This window comes from Carassius gibelio, chromosome B23, assembly GCF_023724105.1.
Source record: "Carassius gibelio isolate Cgi1373 ecotype wild population from Czech Republic chromosome B23, carGib1.2-hapl.c, whole genome shotgun sequence".
Taxonomy (NCBI): domain Eukaryota; kingdom Metazoa; phylum Chordata; class Actinopteri; order Cypriniformes; family Cyprinidae; genus Carassius; species Carassius gibelio.
The window spans coordinates 26,328,334-26,350,445 of NC_068418.1; the positions used below are offsets into that span (position 1 = coordinate 26,328,334).

Here is a 22,112-nt window from a genome sequence, read left to right on the forward strand (position 1 = left end):
CATAAAAAAATGCAAATACAAATAAAACCTAATTCAAAACATTAATAAACAATTATAAAAACTACGGACAAAAAAAACTAACTAATTAAAAATGAAAGTGGAAAATATAAAATAAAAACTAATTTAAACCATTAATTATTTTAAAATGTAATTAAAAATATATGCATATATTAAGTGACAAAAACAAAACAAAATTACCAAAATTCTCTAATTAAAGAATTATTTATAAAAAGTATACACATTTTTTCAAATGACTAAAATTATTACAAATTAACAAAAATTAACTTTTTTTTTTTTTATTAATAAAATGACTAAAATGTAACTAAAAACAACAAAACTTAAAAAGTTAACTAAAAAGAAAAAGAAACAAAAAAACAAATAAAAAAAAAAGAATAAAAACTACAATAGCACATTAAATGACACTAAAAATAACACTGCCATTAACGAGTTAATGTTTCCAAACAACCTTCTGTCAACACTGACGTTTTCTGTCCCAGAATGCCCTCTTTCATCCAGTGCGTTTCTTTTAAATCTACACTGACTCATTAATTCCCTGTGAACATTTCAGGCCTTTCTGAAGCAATACACTCCAGTTCTGCCGAGTAGCAATGAGCTCAAACGGAGCGTAATCTCTTTATTTGCAGCGCGGCTGATGTGAAGCTGTGAGTGTCTGAGTGTGAGAGCGTGATGCTGACACACTCTCTCTGCTGATCTTGGCTCCGTCTCCAGGCTCCTGTGAAGGTGCAGGGTGGCAGTGTTTCAGACGCCCAGCGGGCAGCAGAGTAAACACAGACGCTGACTGACAGCCGAACGGAGCGGAGCGGGAGCCAGTCTCGTGGCGTCCGGAGCGCCTGCCATCTGTCTCTTACTCACGCCGCGCTCTCCCAAAAACACATTCACACACAACTGACAGACGCAGAGGATGTCCTGCCATTAAAGATTACGAGCACACATTTTCTTTTCACTCATGTTCAATAACAAATTATATATATATATATATCTATCTATATATATATATATATATATATATATTTTTTTTTTTTTTTTTTTTTTTTTCACGCATACATAATTACATTTTTTTTATTTCATATAATATGTTCCTGGTATATAAATAAACTTTTACTTGTACAAAAATAAATAAACTAAACTGTATTGTATATATTTTCATATTACATAAAATAAGAAATATAAATGTGAAATTTAAATATGAAATTTTAATTTAAATGACCTTAATTTTTTTTTACCTGTGTGAAATAAAAATAAATTAAATTAAAATAAAGAAAAAGACCTGTAAGTTAAATTCACATGAAATTATTTTTTTTTCATTTGTTTTTCATAATAGACCTCTGTATTTTACTTGTATAAAATAAAATAAAATAAACTGACCTGTCAGTTAAATTCACATGAAATTAAGTAAAAAATTAAAATAAAATAAAAACATTTTTTTCCATTTTTGTATTTCATAATACACCTTGGTATTTTAATTGTATAAAAACAAAACAGCAATCATGTAACATTATATTATATATAATATTGTTTTATGTTTTTTTTTTTACTTTTTGCTCATAACATAAAACTGAATTAAAAAAAATTATAACTGAAATATATAATAAATTATTATTAATAATAAGATTAAAATAAATTAAGGAGAATGTAACTGTATTATATGGGTGAACAGTCCTGTTTAACGAATCCAGCGATCACAAACATCACATCTGACTCCGCCCACGTCCCGATGATGTCACGATGACATCACAGCACTCTGAGGTGTGAGATAAGCGTCTTATTGGCAACAAACAGCGTTGACCTTTGACCTGCTGTCCTCGGCTGACTGAACGCGACGCACAAAGAAGCTCTTTTATATGTGATCGTATCCGTTTCTCTTAAAGAAGCGATCTGCCTTCCCCACGACTCCCACCCACGTCTGAATAAATCTGGGTCGCTCATTGTGCAACTTCATGGAGAAAAAGCATCATTGTTGGCTCTCTCTCTCTCTCTCTCTCTGGAAACCGCGGCTGTTTTCCTCAGATGAACTGTGTGTGTGTGTGTGTGTGTGTTGCTTCAAAACACCTCAAAAGAAAAAAAGAAAATGCAGTTGTTAAAACAATACTAAAATGTAGTTATTAAACGTGGTTGGGTTCACCCTGACAAACCCTCAAAACATCTCTCATATGGAAATATGCCATATGTTAAATTAAAGACAGATGATCTTACATAAGCACTGACTGACTCAGAAATATATATATAAACAAGCACTCGGTTATAGTTTCAGAAAGAGAAATCAGATTTCACTGATCAAGTTTAATATGTGCAAGAGTCTGAAACTTCTCTAATCTGAAGAATTATCTATTATGAACACATAATTACATATAATAACCCTTTCTCCATATATATTTAAAATAGATTGAAAAATATAAAAAAAAAATAATTTAATATGCGGCATAAATTAAGAATTAATTCAGATATATGTAATAAATATATGTAATAAAATCTCAATTTTAATTGTATATATTTAAAAAATTATATGAAAGGTTATGTTTTTTTTTATAAATGTATAACCAAATTATATGGATACATAAAAGTGTATATATATAATAATAATAATATATATATATATATATACACACACACACACACACACACACACACTTATTTACATATTATATATAAAGAGAATTAAAAATGTGATTTTAGGGTCAATATCACCATAAACTGCCTTTCAATCCTCAAAATACTCAAATATTTTTGCTTTATGTCATAAATAGTAGACACTCAAGTACTATAGAAACATATTAGCTGAGCTCCCACACATTTGTCAGATAATTTGGGGCCATTATTTGAAGCAAAAATCATAAGATATGTCCACCCTGTCAAGGACATGTATATTACTGTTAAATATGTTTTCATTGCATAATTCAGATGCATTTTTTTTGTGAATTGTATGATGTCCTTTTCCTAAACAGGGTTATTAGTTTGATTTCAAATAATAAATACATAAAAGATTTTTTAAAAACCATGTGTTTTAAAAGAAACTCATACAACTCGCATTTGTATGTTTTCTTATTTGGAGAAAACTGATATTTGGATGCAGTTTTTTGTTTGCATGTTATTGCCCCCACACCTTGCTATTGAACACAATGTATTATATAGATATGATTTAATTATTATGTATTTGTCAAACATATTGGGAAAGGGCAACACACGAACCGCAGTCCAGTGGTTTGAGTCTAACCTATCAGAAAAGTCCTTCAAAGTATCTTGGAGAGGCGAGATGTCACATCATCTAACTACTGGGGTGCCTCAGGGCTCAGTTCTAGGACCACTTCTCTTCTCAGCAAATCCATCGTTTCTTCACAATTTCACCATCAAGTTAGGCACATCAACCATAACTTCAAAAACAGCTAGAAAACTTGGAGTTATGATTGATGATCAGCTGATTTTCTCAGACCACATTGCTAAAACTGTCCGATCCTGCAGATTTGCTTGATTCAACATCAAGAAGATCAAGCCCTTTCTTTGGGATCATGCTGCACAACTCCTTGTTCAAGCTCTTGTTCTGTCCATGCTGCACTATTGCAATGCCCTCTTGGCAGGTCTTCCAGCCAATTCTATCAAACCTTTACAATTAATTCAGAACGCGGCAGCAAGATTCATTTTTAATGAGCCAAAAAGAATGAATGTTTATCAATTTTAAAGTGTTTGCAAACCAAAAGTTATATAGCTCATATAGCAGTACCTCTGCATTACACTACCTTTGTTGCAATAATATATCTATGTGTTTGAGATAAGAGAAATCAATGTAAATAACTAAATATTTGTGATGATTGTGTCTCTGGTCTGACAGCATTGAGTGGGTTCTTTCATATGTGTGACCTCTGACCCCGGTCAGCTCTCAGGGCGTGTGACACTCACATTCCTTCATCATGCCGATGTCGACGCAGCGCTTCAGACGACAGGCCTGGCAGTGACGCCGGTTATCTTTGGTGATGGTGCAGTTCCCATTGAACGGGCAGGTGAAGCTCGCCTTGCGCTTCATACTCCGTCTGAGAGAGAGAGAGAGAGAGAGAGAGAGAGAGAGAGAGAGGGGGAGAGAGAGAGAGAGAGAGAGAGAGAGAGAGAGAGTTTTGTTTGTTTATGGATATATGAACATATGTACAATGCTTTGGCAATATGTACCCAAGTATGTCATGCCAATAAAACAATATGAATTGAAATGAGAGAGAGATTGAGATAAACATGAACAGAGTCAGTGCAACATCTGACATCTGAATAAACACTCATGAAAGTTAGTGAATTTAATGACAATTAAATATAACAAATCTTACAATATCATATTTATAGTACCAAACATTATATTTTAGGGCCGTATAGAATTGGTTTTATTTCTTCCTAAACTTAACTTTTTCTCTTTTAATTTTCCTGGGTTCTCTTTTTCTCGGTTTTAGTTCTTCCCAAATTCCTTTTTTTTCCTTTTTTAATTGCTAATATAATTAAATTAATTCATTATCAGAAAATTAATTGAAATCAAAGAAAATATATAACTAACATGACATTCTTTGAAACACTTATCTTTTAACAGTTTAAATTTTTTTTGTTAAATGTTTTCTGCATTACATCACAATTAATAAATTACTTTGCATTCATAAAACCTTAAATTAATAATTTGAATAATTTCATATTCATTTTAATTTATTATAGATTGTTTATTTATTTAGAAATTCTCTTTTTGTGTGTGTGTGGGGGGGGGGGGTTATGATTTAATACAAACTTATTAAAAATGCTGGTAATCAAATTAAGGCATTTCAATCATTTTTAACTGTAATAATTTTCATCGAATAAAATTGTAAAACTTTCTTTGCTGCACAACAGAGGTTTCCTGAAAACCTTTCACTTGAAAATTCCTTAAAATAATAAAAGTTTTAATAACTTAATTTACTAATAATTAAATTTAATCTAATAATTTTCAGACTCCCACATTTACTTCGCAATGACATTCAGGCCTTAAAGAGCTCAGCCAATCAGAGCAGAGGTCGGGACTCTTAAAGGTACAGTATCAGCCAATCAGAGCAGAGGGCGGGACTCTTAAAGGTACAGTATCAGCCAATCAGAGCAGAGGGCGGGACTCTTAAAGGTACAGTATCAGCCAATCAGAGCAGAGGTCGGGGCTCTTAAAGGTACAGTATCAGCCAATCAGAGCAGAGGTCGGGGCTCTTAAAGGTACAGTATCAGCCAATCAGAGCAGAGGTCGGGACTCTTAAAGGTACAGTATCAGCCAATCAGAGCAGAGGGCGGGACTCTTAAAGGTACAGTATCAGTGAGAACAGTGAGGGGTAATGAATGCAAGCGTCTAACGAGCTGCAGACACCAGACGTGGATCACGCCGAGCGACTGACCTTTGAGCAGATTTAACGGATGAAAATAACAGTGGGATCAGAGCCGGAATAATCACAGCCATTCCTCACTCAGAGAAACACTACAGCATAAAGACTGGTTTATGCATTACAATATGGATTATAAATCATGCTAAATTCTCCTTACTTTGTCATAAGCGTCTCTCTCAGTGAATAGGACACAGGTTTTATTTACTAGTAAAATCTATATATTGAATAATATATTTTAGGAAGAATGTTCTTCCTGTGGGTTTAAGCATTCCAGTCACAAATAGTACTTTTTTTAATTGTGTAACCAAAATATCAATAATGTCCAAAAAAAAAAAAAAAAAGACATATTGCAAAACAGTGTTAAGTATGTACGGTCCAAACATGACATTTCCATATTTTCTTTTTATGGATTTATGATTTAGTACAAATTCAAAAATGGTTTTAATTAAACAAACATCAACGCATTTAATTTTGAATATTTAATGCAGTTTAAAAATGTAAGCAAATGAAAGCTTGAACGTGCTGAACGTTTAGTTTATGGTTAAAATAAAAAAAAGGAATATTGCTTATAAAATAAAGTTTAGATGGTTTTATTCACTGTATTAGTGTTACTGTACTGTAATATTGTAATTATTATTATTATTGTACACCAGTAATATAACTAGTCAAAGTCATAACTAAATTACATTTTTTAAAGCGGTCCAAATCAACCTTTCTTGCTCACTATGGCTGCATTTATTAAAAACTCACTCAACTAAAATACTAAAATATTATTCGAATGTAAACAGCTGTTTTCTGTGTGAATCTGTGTTAAACTGTAATTTATTTCTGTGATGCTCCGCTGTATTTTCAGCATCATTCCTCCAGTCTTCAGTGTCACATGATCTTCAGAAATCATGAAGATATGAAACATTTCTGATTATTGAACACGGTTGTGCTACACAATATGTCTGTGACGCATCTTATTTTTCAGGATTGACAGCAGTGTTCACCTGAAGAAGCCCTTGCATCCCTCGCAGGTCATGGCGTTGAAGTGGAAGCCGGTGGCCTTGTCTCCACACACTCCACAGATCCGCGGCGCGTTGCGGTCAAACTCCTCCTGACCCGTCGCAGACGTGCTCACGGCCATCAGGTCCATCACTGAAACACAGCGAGAGTGTGATGAACCCACAACAGACACATCTACAGAGATCACTTACATTTATGCATCCCGCAGCTGCTTCCATCCACTCACAAACATCAGCTCAATCTGTTCGGTTCTACCCAAGGCATTAGCACGAATTAAAGGAAAAGCTCTCTCAGAAATGAACGTTTGATCATCCAAGGTGTTGATGAGTTAGTTTCTTCAACAGATTTGGAGAAATGCAGCATTGCATCAGTCACTCACCAATGGAAGTGAATGGGTGCCGTCAGAATAAGAGCTGATAAAAACATCCCAATAATCCAGAGCACTCCAGTCCATCAGTGAACATCTGGAGTACTTTTCATCAGCTGTTTGAACTCTGATTCTGACGGCACCCATTCACTTCCACTGATGAGACACAATGCTGCACTTCTGATCTATCGCTCGAACTCTCCATCTGTCACTGATGGTGTGGATTACAGCAGGATTCACGCCGGTGTGCAGGGAACAATGAATATTCAGCGAGTGAAGATACGGTTACAGACGCTCAAAAGAGCATCTACAGGTCAAAGGTCGCCGAGAGCGGAGGGAAAGACAGAGAGCATGCACAGGATCCGGTTTCCATGAATACTCTCGCTGACAGCATTTCTGGCAGCGATGATAATAATCATCATAGTGATAATAATATGTGTGTGTTATTCTGCAGGTCGTTCCTGGAAGCGATCAGCTTGTTTTGCACAGCGAGAGCAAGACCTGAATACACATCAGTGTGTGTGTGTGTGTGTGTGTATGAGAAAGAGCAGGAGATGCTTTTTGTTTCTCATGAAGAAATATATTGTCACCGTGAACCTTAAAATCAATGCACACTTCTCCGGGTAAAAGAGAAACATCTGGAAAACAGAATAACTTGGGGGAAACTACAGTTCAAAATTATGGGATCAGTATTATTTTTAATGTTTTAATCTCTTCTGCTCATAAAGGCTGTATTTATTTGATCAAAAATACTGAAAAAACAGCAACATTTTTAAATATTATTATGATTTCAATCAGCTGTTTTCTGTGTGAATCTGTGTTGAAGTGCAATTTATTTCTATGATGCTCCGCTGTATTTTCAGCACCTTTTCTCTTTAGTCTTCAGAGTCACATGATCCACATTTGATTCTTCGATGAATAAGAAGAAGGAAAAAAAATCTATTTTGAAAGTACAGTTCTTTTTGATTTCTGAAGATCATGTGACACTGAAGACTGGAGGAATGATGCTGGAAATACAGCGGAGCATCACAGAAATAAATTACACTTTAACACAGATTCACACAGAAAACAGATGATTTACATTAGAATAATATATTTTACTGTTTTCACTTTACATCACATAAACGCAGCTTCGGTGAGTAAAAACATCTATTTCTAGATTTCTCAGTGCACTCATCCTTCATTCCCATGTTCTGTTTTTCGTAATCTTTAAGGAAGAAAAGCAAGTGCTTGCTAAAGTTAAATCACAGTATGAAGGAGGCGTCTCTTCTGGAAGCACACAGCAGCTGTGGATCAGATCCTGGAAAGATCACGCCTCGACGCTGATCCCAGATCAGATCCGTCCAGAAGAACACACGAAGCAGCGCTTTCCAAGTGTTGGGCTCCACCCAGATCTGCACATCAGGAACGCTGAACTTTAGCGCTCGCTAGCAACACAACAGACTCGTAGCTGCAGGAGCGAGGGGCCCGTTCAGGGAGGAAACACCATTATTACCCTGTGAACAAACACTCCCTCCCTCTCTCTTCTGAGCACACTAATATAAACATCTAATTACATACTAGTTATTTACTGGTTTAGATCAAATTCTGGTGGTGTGCTCTGAACGAGGCTGATGATGTAATGCGCGAGGGGGTGGGGCTCTACTGGAGAGGCGTGGCCTGCGAGGCAGGAGATCTCAGAATAGCACAGTATTTAGCAGAACTAACAGTGTGCAGGTGTGCTCGGTCAGATGTGAGACGGTGAACAGGTCGAGGACAAGCTTCTGCACAAACACTGTTACACCGGCGCAGATGTTCGGCTCGCTACCAAACCTGATTACACAAGACAGCAGACCACCGCAGGCCAAACTCAAACTGTAACCCAGGCGAGGAACACACAGAGAAACACTGAACAACACATGAGCGAACAGCTACAGAGCGCTTGGGCCCTGAACACACACCAGGGCTTGATCGCCTTTCATTAGTGTTTCTGATCAAAACTGGGGTGACAATTTACATGTATATATTTTTATATATATTTTGGATTTTTGTAGAGCTGCATAATAAGGCCAAAAAATATTTTGACAAAAATAACAATAATAATAAAAAATTTAAATAATACAGAATAAATAAAATACAAAAAAAAAAAAAAAAATTAAAAATGCAAGTATTTTCAATAAAAAAAAACAAGATTCTAAAAAACAAAAATTACGAAATTATAAAAAAAAGACCAATGATTTAAAGAATGAAAAAATAAAAATGCAAGATCTTTATAAAATAAGTAAAACTGTTTAAATAACAAATCCGTAAGAAATAATGATCTACTTAGATCAAAATTTATATTATTTTGGGGAAAAACTTTATTTGTATTAATAGTAAAAATATTACACAAAAATGAGACCGTACTAATGCAATTAACTACATCTGAGGTTTGGCAAAAATTACAGAAATAATAATAATAATAATAATTATAATAAAAACAAATGTAACTTCTTCCCACAGTGTTGTTAGTAAGGAGTGTATTAATGTGAGAAATATAGCACTGGAAACCACACGTTACTTTAATAGTTACTTAAAACAAATGAAAACAATGTTTACTTCATTGAGAAAAACAAATGCTTCACTAAAAATTTACATATAAATTAATTATGCACAAATATTATGAAGCAAGTGAAGCTGAAATTAAATTGAAAATAATTTATCATTAACTCCAATCAAAAAGATTATTTTCCCTTATTAAACACGTGTGTGTGTGTGTGTGTGTGTGTGTGTGTGTGTAATAAAACTCAATGAAAACATGAAGACATAAAAAAAAATGATAATAATAAAAGACATCAAAGACAATAAAAGAATATAATAAAGATAAAACACCATATATAAACACGATTAATAAAACATAGGCGCAGCTGAACTTTCCAGTCTTCAGTGTCACATGATCTTCAGAAGTGATTCTAATATAACTCTAATATTTATCAAATGTAAATGCAAGTCTAAGCATGTAAAAGGTGTAAATACAGCAGTCAAACTGGATTGTGAAACGGTCTCAGATGATATCAGTGCAGTCAAAACCACACAAAAACCATCAGTCCGGCCTTAAATACTGAGATAAGAGCAGATAACAAGCAGGAACTCCTGAACCGCACAGACCCGGACACATCACCCCGGACTGAACACAAATCATGTTTTTAACCCTTTTCACAAATCAAGTGTTTTCATTCTGCGTTCTCAATCAAACTGCAGTTGGCTTATTTTGTAATAAAATAATAAACCTACAAATACAGCTAGTTATCACAGTAAAACATGATCACAAAAAACAGGATTTATTTTTATTGAGCAAATAAACTCTTCTTCTGTGAAGCTCAATGAGATCCATTCTTTATAGAAAGTTTCCACCTTCATATTGAAAAATATATTTTAAAATGTGTTACATGAGCCTACATTGTTATTACAAGTACATGTTGTACATAAATATTACTATTAACATATATATTAATATTGAATATTTTAATCAAATTAACTAAAAACATTTTTTTGGCATGAAACTCATGGTAAAAACCAATCATAATGTAATATATATAAATATAATTTGTTTAAACGTTGATATGTACAAGTTACATATATTAAATGTATAGCAAAATAAAGAATATTATATCTAGATAGAGAGAGAGAAGCATGAAGCCTTCGATGATGATCTAACAATTCAAATTAATTAACTTTTAAAACAAATATGACGCAGTCAAGAAAATATGAAGTAAACAGGTTTATGAAATCCGTGTCATTTCCAAAAGTCTGTAAATATAATCTGGAAAACGAGCTGGAAAATAAACAACACAACACACAATCTGTAGAAATTAACAACAGAGCAGATTCTGAAATGGCTCCGCCCCCCTCGGTTACTGTTGCTAGGGTCGGATCACAAACACAGTTTTCCTGATCGTTCCGAGCGGATTACTCGGAATGTTTTATCTGCACCGTCCTTGGCAAACAGCTTCTGTTGTCACGGCAACCCATTTCCCGCTCCACTAATTGATGTTTTTACCACTGAACACCGTTACTGAGCAGGAGAAGAAGAGAAAGATGGGATTCTCTGAGCAGTTCAAGATCTTCGGTCAATCAAAAGCAGCTTGATTTATTATTGAACTGCATGCATATACACACTCCATATTTATATTCATGTACTGAATTTATTTAAATTAAATGATCGTATTAATTGCTTTATACAGTATATATTAGATTTAATATTTAAAATAATAAATGAATAGAATACATATAATGCATGCTTATTATGATTAAATATTGCATTGACATTAAAGCAGCGCAACAAATTGTATATTTACATAAAATGTTGAAAATATTTGTTGTTTTATATGTAATAAATTGTATAAATTAAATAAATTAATATAAATAATGCATAATATATTAACATATATTTAATTAAATTAAAAGCAGTGCAAAAAAATTATATAAATATTTTATATTACATATGTAATCATTTATGCAGTGCAACTAATATGTATGCATATATATCAATACTTGTCTTTTACTGCATATATTTAATTAAATTCTTAAATATTAATAAAAATATATAATAGATTTATTTATAATACAATATAATTTTTAATTAAAAGCAATGCTTTTAAACAAATCTGTTTTTCATTAATTAAAAAGATGTTTCCTCACACAGCTTCATGAATTATGAAGACTTGCATTTCCTGGTGACATCATCGAGGCTGCCTTTATTTAGGAAGCAGCTACACTGGATCCCAACACTGTTAATAAGCCAGATCTATTCTCACAGAGTGGATCTGTGTGTTAGTTGCTATAACACACTGTTGGGCTGAGTGTGAGCGTGACTCTTCAGTCACAAACAGAGCAAATTACACCGTCAGCCCGCAAGAACTGTGTGTACACCGCGCTAAATACAGACTCACACGGACCCAAGAACATCAGAGAAAAACATCCAGCCATCGAGGATGTGTCTAATCTATCTTCAGCTCAAACACAAGACGATGTGCTCTTAATAAAAGACCAGAGATGGAGTATAATATATAACCATCCTTGTGATATTGACAGACGTGACCTCTGACCCTGTGCTTGACCTGTACTGATGACAAAAACAACCGGTTTAACTGTGACTGTCTTCAGTCTAGTACTGTGGTGTAACCCTGTTTAGTTTCTCTCTCTCTCTCTCTCTCTCTCCATCGGTCTGTTTACGAGCTCTTAGACTCCTGCGGTTCGAGACGCTCCAGCGTTTAACACACATGGATTTCCTCTTCAAGCTTTCCATCTGTAAACAGCAGATGACATCTAGAGCTAGCATTTCAGAGTGATAAAGTGATTAATAGCTTAGACGATTCGTTACAAACCAATGGCATCAGTGTAAAAATAGCATTGCATGTTATGAGACTCTCTTAAAAAGATTTAGTCCTGAATTTAAGATCTATGCAATTTTTTCCATGCATTTGGATTACACAGTTCTTACATAATACAGCTAATAAACTTAATTCAATGCATTTGTCATTTATGAATAAATTAGATTTCTGCACTCTCAAAAAAGAAGCAATTTTTTAACTACTGTTGCATCTATTGGACTTTACATTTTTAATCATTTAATATAAATAATCATATTTTCACATATATATGTAAAAAAAATGACTTTAATACTTAAAATAAATATTTAAAAATGTAAAAACAATTATATATTTTAATCAAATTTTTTGTTTTAATCATTTGGTTATAATATATACAATTTTTAGAATTGTATTTGTATATTATTTTTAGATTTTAAATTTAAATAATCAACATCTATGTTACATTATAGTTATATTTGTACTAGTTTTATTTAAATTATCATATTTGTTCACCTCTTCCTTTATATTATATTATTTTGATAGGTTTATAATTTTAACACTTTTAATTTATTTAAAAAAAATGTTAATAAAAGTTAAAGCTGTATAATAAATGCATGCAATTCAAATACGTGAATCTGAGCCGTCTAAATGCTGAACACTTTTTTTTATTTTTTTATTTAGGCTCATAACAATTGTGATATGTACAGAAATATGAAAACAAGCCGCTGCAGGTCTCTGGCAAATAGAGCTGCTCTCGTTTCAACACAAAACAAACAAACAAATGCCAGGGGAAGACAAACATCTTGCCGTCTGAACACCTGCTTCACACGCTGCTTTCGCTCTGGATCTGAGACCAATCTCTGTTGATCTCCGAGCTTACACTTCTGATTTATTCGAGAGCGTCTAATTCAATCCAGCTGCGATAAAATCACTTCAGATTCACTGCAGAATAACACGAGTCTCACAAACGCAGCGGTCCCAGCACAGAGCCCTGAACGCACTCGGGCCTAAGAAAACCTCCCTCTGTAATTACATCAAATAACTCCAGCTCAATCTAACCCAATAAAAGCAAAGTGTTGCTAGAAAATATGATAGAATTTCATCTTTAGGACGTTTGTGGAAACTTATCGTGAATTAATTGAGATGAGGAGCAACGATCCCACAAAACACGTCTTATTTTATCCCAAAATCTATTTGGGAAATTACATTTTTGTTTAAAGAACTTAATGTAATTCCAAAAATACAAACCCAATGACATTAATAAATCATAATAAATAAATTAATATATATATATATATATATATATATATATATATATATATATATATATATATATATATATATATATATATATATATATATATATATATATATATGTATACACAGTTTTTTTATATATTTACATATTTATATCCATTTAACATTTAAAATATATATTTAAATATAATATAAACATGGAAATTTATATATATAAAAAATAAATATACATAGTACAAACATATATATTATGCATTCAAAAACTTATTTTGGATGTGATTAATCAATTGACAGTGCTAATTAAAATTGATAAGTATAAATGAAATATTAACCATTATCTAATAATAAATCATAAAATATTCCTAAGACAGTTAGGTAACAAAATTAACAAATAACAATTATTTTAAATATATTCATGAACGAGGTTTATTCTTTAAAACACACTTCACCAATAAGCTAAGAAAAACAAAATCAAGATAATATTCTCTGTTCAAGTAACATCAATCTTTAGATCAGATATGATTTGCTGAGTAAAGGCACTAATTAGTGAAATCGTGCGCTAGAAACATACATCGCTCATTATAAACATAACGGATTAATAAACTGATGAACATTTCCATCACGGTGGTAAAGTCAGAGGAAACTGGGCGCATTCTGCAATCAATTTAGTGTTCTGTGTCTGAAATAGCAACAGCGCAGCAGAATAACAGAGGCTTAATGAGTCTGACGAAGCCAGAGAGAAGTGAAGAACAGCTGCCGAACAGAGAGAGAGCAGCGAGGGAACAGCTGTCCAGTCCAAACACAAACACTCGCTCAACTACTTCCTCTCCACTCACTCTCACTTCCTGCCTCTGGCGCTAGTGAAGACGCTCTCGAACTCAAGGACGATTGAGCCGCTGCCAGGCCAAGAGTGTGTGTGGTGTGTGTGTGTGTGTGTGTGTGTCTGGAAGGACCGTCTCTTTAACATCTGACTCCAAAACAGAAAACCTGCATCCTCTGAGAACTTAATTATGCATGCAGAGCTCATTTACATATTCAGATTTACTTGGACATGCATCTTAAAGGTACAGCAGCACTTAAACCAGAAACAACTACATTATGATTATTATAATAATAATAAATAAATAAATAAATAAATAATGTTGTTTTAAGAGGAAAAACGTATCTGATTAATGGTTTAACACAAAAAACAACTAGATTAAAATACTAATATATATAGTTTAGAGTAATGGTTTAAACAATAACACCACATAAAAACATTAATAAAAAAATCTAATAAATTCTGAAAAGTATGCACTGTAAGAAACAAGAAGAGTGTAAATGTACAGATAGGGGGTGTTTCAGAGGAATAAACAGATGCTAAAGTGTCCCAGAAAGCCTTTGGTCATGCTGAATGTGAATGTGTGCGGCGTCAGTATTTGGGGTAAAGTTCAGGCCATCAGTTTTTCCTGTAAGTTTGCTTTCGTTTTTAATAACAACAGGAGCTCTGTAGTTATTTGCACTGATATGAATCTACTATGCAGTGAACATGAACACTTCCTTGTACTGGTACTATAGATATTTACCACGATAATACATTCCCATACACGTGTATATATATTAATAGTGAGAGTGTCTTCAAAGAACAGCATGGTAAAACCACTCAGAAAAATAAAATATGAATCAATTACATTATTCTATAAATGTTGTAAATTATAAATTTGGTTTATTGTAAAATATTGTGTAAATTATTAATTTAACTTTTTAAAGCATTTAAATTATTTACATATTTATTTTACTTTAACATTATTGCACAAGTCAACATTTTTATTTCATCAAAAAATAGACAAAAATTATGTTTTTAAATAAAAATGTATTTATGTAAAAAATCTCTAATAATAAAATTCAAATATATATGTTTTTTGTTTTTTCTTTAAATTATTTATTTCTTTGAAATAAATCATATAACTGTCCTCCAAAGAAAGGCAAATATTTATAAAGTTTTTTATACTCTTCAAAGCAGAGCTCACATTTTTCAGTAGAAACACTAACTGTAATAAATAAGGTATTTTGGAGGCACACCACAATTGAGGTAACCCGCAAACTATCATTAACATGCTAATCTTTTTTTCTTTAAAGAAGCCCAAACCATGTCTCTAAGGGAACCAAACTATGAAAGATGAAAAACAGACGGAAAGAAAGAGGAGAAGCAGCGAGAGGAGTTCGTGAATGGGGTCAGACATGCCTCATGTTCCCTTCGAAACATCCTGTAGATTCCATCACATCAGCAGCTTCCTGTCGGGGGAGGGGCACTGCAGAGCAAACACGGGGGCTTGTTACCCAGCAACCAATCAGAAGCTCAGGGCTCGGGTTACACAGCCAATCAGAGTGCGGCAGCCCAACCCTCGCCCCCTGACAACCACAGCATGAGTGAACGAGGGAGAGAGAGAGAGAGAGACAGAGACAAAGAGAGTATTGGCGTTCACTTAAACGAAAGAAAAACGACATAAAATATTCACATTTATGATTGCCGTGCACTTGAAACACATCACGTGATCTTGTATTTAAACTCTCCAGTCTCATAAATTATCTCTAGTGCATCATTTCCAGTCCCTGCAGAGGAGGGGGCGTGTCTTCGGTTGATTGACAGCTCGAGGAGCCGCGCCTCTCTGGTAGATTCCCATCATCCTAACTCACGTAATCACTTTCACATTGAACATTCCTGCGCAGTGGCGAAATGCATCTGTCTAGACGCAAGCTAACGTCTGATTAAATGAAGCGTGAAAAGCAAATTATAACTCAAATATAAAGACGTCAACGGCAGTAGATGGGAATGATCTCACTTGACTTTGAATATATCTTCTGTAAATAAAACGTGAGACTAATATTTATAAATCAATTTTTATTTTAACAAACCCCTATTGCTTTTTCGATCCCAAGATCGATCGGGAATATATATTTCTATATCTGTGAAATGTGTCAATACCCAGCTTTATTGCCTCATATAAACTTACAAACATGTTAACATACGATTTATTGTGCTATTTACGGTGAAAATTGTGCATCTGATGTCTTTTTCGAAGACTCAAACGCTGCAGCTTGTTACACACTCGACTTTAATACACAGACGTTTGATCACAGCACTAACACTAACAATAAGCAATTAACAAAATAAAATCTCACTAACAACCACCACTGCATTATTCAAGCAAACGTTCAGCTAATGACACTAATAAACCGTAGAAGGCATTAATAGCCAGTCTCATGACTCTCATCGCCCCTGGAAACGACTAATCAGCCGAACTATTAAAGCAGGACTTCCTGGAAGCTCGCGCTAACTCAAGAGCAGCGTCCCGCGTGGAGCGGCCCATGTGGGAACCATTACGCTCCTCCAGGAAAGAACCTGCTCCAGGACCCTTGCTGCTAAAACTTTGCGCAATCACGGGGTGATTAGTGTGGGAATGCTAAACTCGTCATTAAACGGTTTTATCTCGCTGAGCAGCGTCACGTGGAGACCTCATGGTGTCTGGGTGGTCCGTTAAGAGCCGGAGCGCATGCACACCAAAAACATGCTTCAGCCGTCGTTTAGCATGTCATGAAGACGACTTACTCATTCTGCATTTAACGACTGCAGTGTATTGTGGTTTAGACGTTTGTTGCTTATGGTGTTTTCTTGTTAAACAAACAACAAACTAAAAAAAAAAGATAAAAAAAAAGAGCTAACCGCTACATGAACCTACCATGACAACAATATAGAACAACAACAACAACTAACATAGTTTTGTAGTTTTTCTGTAGTTTGGCCTCTCTTGAACATGTTTTACACTCGTTCGGGGTTTAGAAACTGCAGTTTAGATTTTCAGTGTTTATTTCAGATCAGACAATGTTCATGTAGAGGTTTCCTTAACATAAAACTACAATAAAAGAGCTTGTAGTGTAGTTTTTCTGTAGTTTGGCCTCTCTGTAGTTTTGTACAGGGTTTATGTTATTTATTGCTAAAATACGATAGACTAAAATGGAAGTTTTTTTAGCCGTGTACTTAATTACTAACAAAAAAACTACAACAAAATAACCGTTTTTGTAGTTTTTCGTTAGCTTGGCCTCTCTTGAACATATTTTAGTCTTCTTCAGTGTTTATCAACTACAATTTAGCTGTTTGTTAGTAAAATACAACAGAATAAAAAGTTAAAGAAGCGGTTTAAAAACAATGAAATAAAAAGTCTGAATTTGTAGTTTTTCCTGTAGTTTAGTCTCGTTTTAAAGTCGGCATGAAATCAAATTTGACAAATCTTCTTTTTATATGTAATATTGTAGTGTTTATTATAAATGATTTATCTGTGCACTTCATTATTTTTTTTTAAATTCATGTACCCTTATAATCTTTAATCAAATACATTACCCTACCATCCCCCCTCGAAACAACCTCTTTTTTTCTTTCGGTCACGTGCCATGGCGAAAGGGTGCGGCCAGAGCCGATGAGGGTGTGGCTATATGTGTCTTTCTTGTTTTTTGCACCGCCTCTCAGATAACTTTTGAGGGTGAACTTGACCGACAACTTCACTCGACTCATCTTGGTTTGCGGGAGGCTCGTATAAATATGGTGCCGATTCCTGCTTGAAAATTTAGCTCCTCGTCCTCGTTCTCGTCGCCGGGCTCCTCAATAAAAAATCCTTCATGGGACGGGAGGGTAACGGTGGAAAGAAATCCTCCACAACTGAATGTAAACTAGCATTCAAATCTGCCTTCATTTTGTTTGCAACGCCCAACCTCCAACGATCCAATCAATTCCCCGATGGACGAAACCAAGCCCCGCTCTACATTTTTTTCTAATTTCAGAAGCCGTTTAACTCGGATATACGTCACAGCAAGGAAAAAATTACAATCTCAACTTCCGTTTCATGCCGACTTTAACAAAATTTCCTTGTTCAGCATTTATCAACTGCAGGACAGATTTAGACTTCTGTTCCTAAAAAACATTCAACTAAAAACAAAGTTCATGTTGCAGTTTGCTTGATTATAAATATAACAATAAACTACAGGAAAAAAACAGCCAAATTTTTCTTAATTAAAGTTCTTTATGAACCGCAGGATTGCTTGTAATAAAGATTTAAATGCAAAAGAAAAGGCAAAAGCTGACTGTTTCTGTTAATGTAAGTTTTAATTTAGAAGGTTTATGATAACATCTAGTAAATGCAAAAATAAAAAACGATATAAATACCGTTTTCTCACACAAACCGCTCGTTTCGTGTCTTAGACCATCAGTGTGTACTTACGATGAGGAATGCTTTAATTTGGACTCCTCTGTTCATGCTCTTTGAGGTGGTGACCATAGACCTCCATTATATGAGTCACAGACAAGAACGGTTTGACCTAAAAATATCAAAATGGGAAATACTGCGGAAACAAAGACACCTACATCTTGGATGCCTTTGAAGTAAGCTAAAACATACCAAATTTTAATTTGAAAGTGAACTATCCCTTTAATAATATTACAATAAAAAAACAACAAAGAAGCTTGTTTTGTAGTTTTTCAGTAGTTTAGCTTCTCTTGACCATAATTTACATGTTTAGTGTTTATCAACTAAGGTTTTTTGCCAAGTATGTTCTCACACACAATTCCAGTACACAAAGATGACAACAACAACAACAACATACAGATAATAAAAATAAGATGTGAACAAAATACACACGTATAAACATAGATAAACTACAATAAAAAGGCTTTGGTAGCTAAAATACAAGTATTTTAGATTTCCACTGCTAAAACAGTTTTTCAGTAGTTTAGTTCTCTTGATCTAATCTTGTTCAGTGTTTAGAAACTGTCTTTTGAACAATTTAGTCTACAGCAGACTAAAAAAAAACAAGTAGTTAGTTTCACAACAAACAAACAACAGCTGTTTTTGTACTTTTCCAGGAATGTAACCCCTCTAATGCAATTTCTCTTGTTTCGTTTTTTGTAACTAGCTTTAAAATGTAACAATATACCGGACTATATCCACAACTTTCATTTGTTTCACAAGAACATAACTAACATCAGATCCCACAGCTCACCTTACAGGGTAATCTTCTCTTTCAGTCTGATTGTGATTGTAATTCTTGCGTCTGTTGGATGGGGATGTTCACAGCGGGACGTTTCTGCACATGATGATTCATCACAGCTTAATCAACACTCACCTTAATGCTGTATCTAATGAATTACAAATCAAAACAATCTTATTCATCAACTCCTATATTATACTCATGACTCTATATTACCAGGATAGGCTTGTTAAACAACTGCAATTTAATAAAATGCACTAAAAATGAATTGCATTTCAATTAGATTAAGCTTTTTATATGCTTTTTCAATGCTCAATTTATTAAACCTTGTTATTTGTACTTTATCTCGTTTAATAATCATACAACAGACTAAAAAAATATCATCAAATAGTTTTTCAGTAGTTTATTGTCTCCTGAAGACAATGTAGCCTACTATTAGAATCTGCAATTTAGACTTTTGTTGCTAAAATAAAACAAACTAAAGAGGTTCATCAAGTGTTTTCTTAATAAAAATAAATAATAAAACAAAAATATTTTTTTTAGTAGTTTTTCAATAATTTAAACTCTGCTGCAATTTTCACTTGTTTAGTGTTTATTACTTGTATTTCAGACTTTTGTTGGAAACATGAAACAGAAAAATATTGCTACAAGTGTAACTGCATCATATAATAATTGCTGTTAATAATGTTCATCATCTGGTTGACTACATTCCTGTTTAATATGCGCATAAACTGACAGTCACCACTTATAAGCTACTACTAAATATTGTAGAAACGTAATATTCTGTAAAGTTGCTTTGCAATGATTTGTATTGTAAATATATACAAATAAAAAGAGGTTAATGTAGTGTTTGCTTAAATATAAATTATAAAACTATAAAATAAATTGTTTATTACTTGTATTTCAGACTTTTGTTGACAATATAAAAGAGACTAAAAAGAGGTTCATGTAGTGTTTGCTTAATAAATAATAAAATAACGACAACAAAAAAAACTGATTTTGAAGTTTTTCAATAGTTTATACTGCTGAACACAATTTAAACTTGTTTAGTGTTTATTACTTGTATTTCAGACTTTTGTTGACCAAATAAAACAGGCTAAAAAGAGGTTAATGTAGTGTTTGCTTAATAACAAGAAACAAAAAACTAAAGATCTGGTTTGGTAGTTTTTCAGTAGTTTAGACTCTATTCAACAAGGTTCGGTGTTTAGAAACTCCAAATTAGGAATTATTTTAATTAATTGTTTTATTTAATAAACCTTTTTTCTGGTAAAAAAAATAAAAAATACTACAACACAGAAGGCATATTCTGTCCTCCTTTCAACAACTGGCATCAAACGCACATTGTGTCTTTGGCGCGAGTGTTGTTTACAGATGTGCAATTCAAACACGCTCATAAAAAGATATCTAATCACACAGTTACGAAAGGCACGATCAGTCTCGTACACAACCACCCTGAACTGGAAAAGCCTCCCGTGTGTGTGTGTGTGTGTGAGGCACATGTTCACAGCACACCACCACAATTGACGCGTGTGCCATTTAAAGCTCACAACCATTCTTGCAATGCAGCGGTTTTTCCCTTTAAATGACTATAAAAGATTTATATCAGAGGGAGCAAAGGCTACGCTCTGACACAAAACAAACACAGTGGACGCCAAACAGGGCAAAGTTGGTCTCAGATCATGCACGGGGAGAAAAAGGCATGCGACACACTGCTGTTTCACCTACAAACGGATCTGAAATATGCAATGATATATTTAAAAATGCAATGCTTTCTAAGTGCTCTTTAATGTACGTTTTTCCTCTAAAGACTACAGAGATGCATGACGTTGTAGCCGTTCCCACTGAAATACAACACTTCAGGCCGTGGCACTGAGAAATATCAACGCAACAGATGGAGTACCTTACTACGAGTTTGATCACAACTGATACACATACAAGCGTTTGCACTGCAGAAAACACTGGTGAAATCCTGCTCCATCACAAGCAAAAAGAGACGTCTCGTATTTCTGGTCTTATTTGAACGTCTGAGCCCTAAGCAAGCATCTGATCCAGACAAAAACTAACTAATAAAGCTGAAAGAAGAGATTCAATAACACTCATAATGCCACTAACAATCGCTGTAATAACAGACGGATCTGTGCCCAAGCTCTTCAGTAAGATCATGCAATTATTAAAAAACAAAAAAAACTTATATAAAAGACAAAAACGTTTGGTTTGATGCTGATAATCGTTTCAAATTATTTAATGATCAAATCAATAGTGCTTTTTAAGCTGTTGTTTTTAAAAACACAGATCAACATTTATTATACAAAGCCTGAGGAAAAATTTAAAACATTAGTGACTTATTTCTAAAAAAAGAATTAGAAGTTCACAAATACCATACTATCATCTTAACCAGATACAAGTATTGAATTAAAACATGCTAACTGATCAAACCTGATATTGTTGTGCATCTGTAATTCAGTCTGTACTGTTATTGTTGTTTTTGTCATCTATTTTAACTTATCTATTTATAGTGTATTTATGCAAATTTTATAGTTTCAGTTGTTGCATGTGATGCACTTTGAACTGCATTGATTTGTTTTGCAAAATTCCTATAGGATTAAATGTAATCGAATGATATTAAATACCACACTGCTTATTTCCCCTAAATTAAATAAACAAGCTACAAATCCCAAGTCATTTCTGCATTAACATGTCTTTTTTTTTATTTACTTAGTATTTAATAACCGAAACACATCTTATTCCTTA

At 33.7% G+C, this 22,112-nt stretch overlaps 1 protein-coding gene across 1 annotated transcript in view; it reads right to left on the reverse strand.

Moving 5' to 3' along the window:
• The window catches only part of LOC128011455 (vitamin D3 receptor A), a 35,127-nt gene that overhangs the window by 12,168 nt on the left and 847 nt on the right, over positions 1-22,112 (reverse strand). Inside the window, exons 2-3 of the mRNA XM_052593889.1 lie at positions 6,374-6,521; positions 3,913-4,043 (exon numbers count right to left, since the gene is read on the reverse strand). Coding sequence (XP_052449849.1) covers positions 3,913-4,043; positions 6,374-6,519 — 277 coding nt within the window. The 5' untranslated portion in view covers positions 6,520-6,521. The remainder of the gene's footprint in view (positions 1-3,912; positions 4,044-6,373; positions 6,522-22,112) is intronic.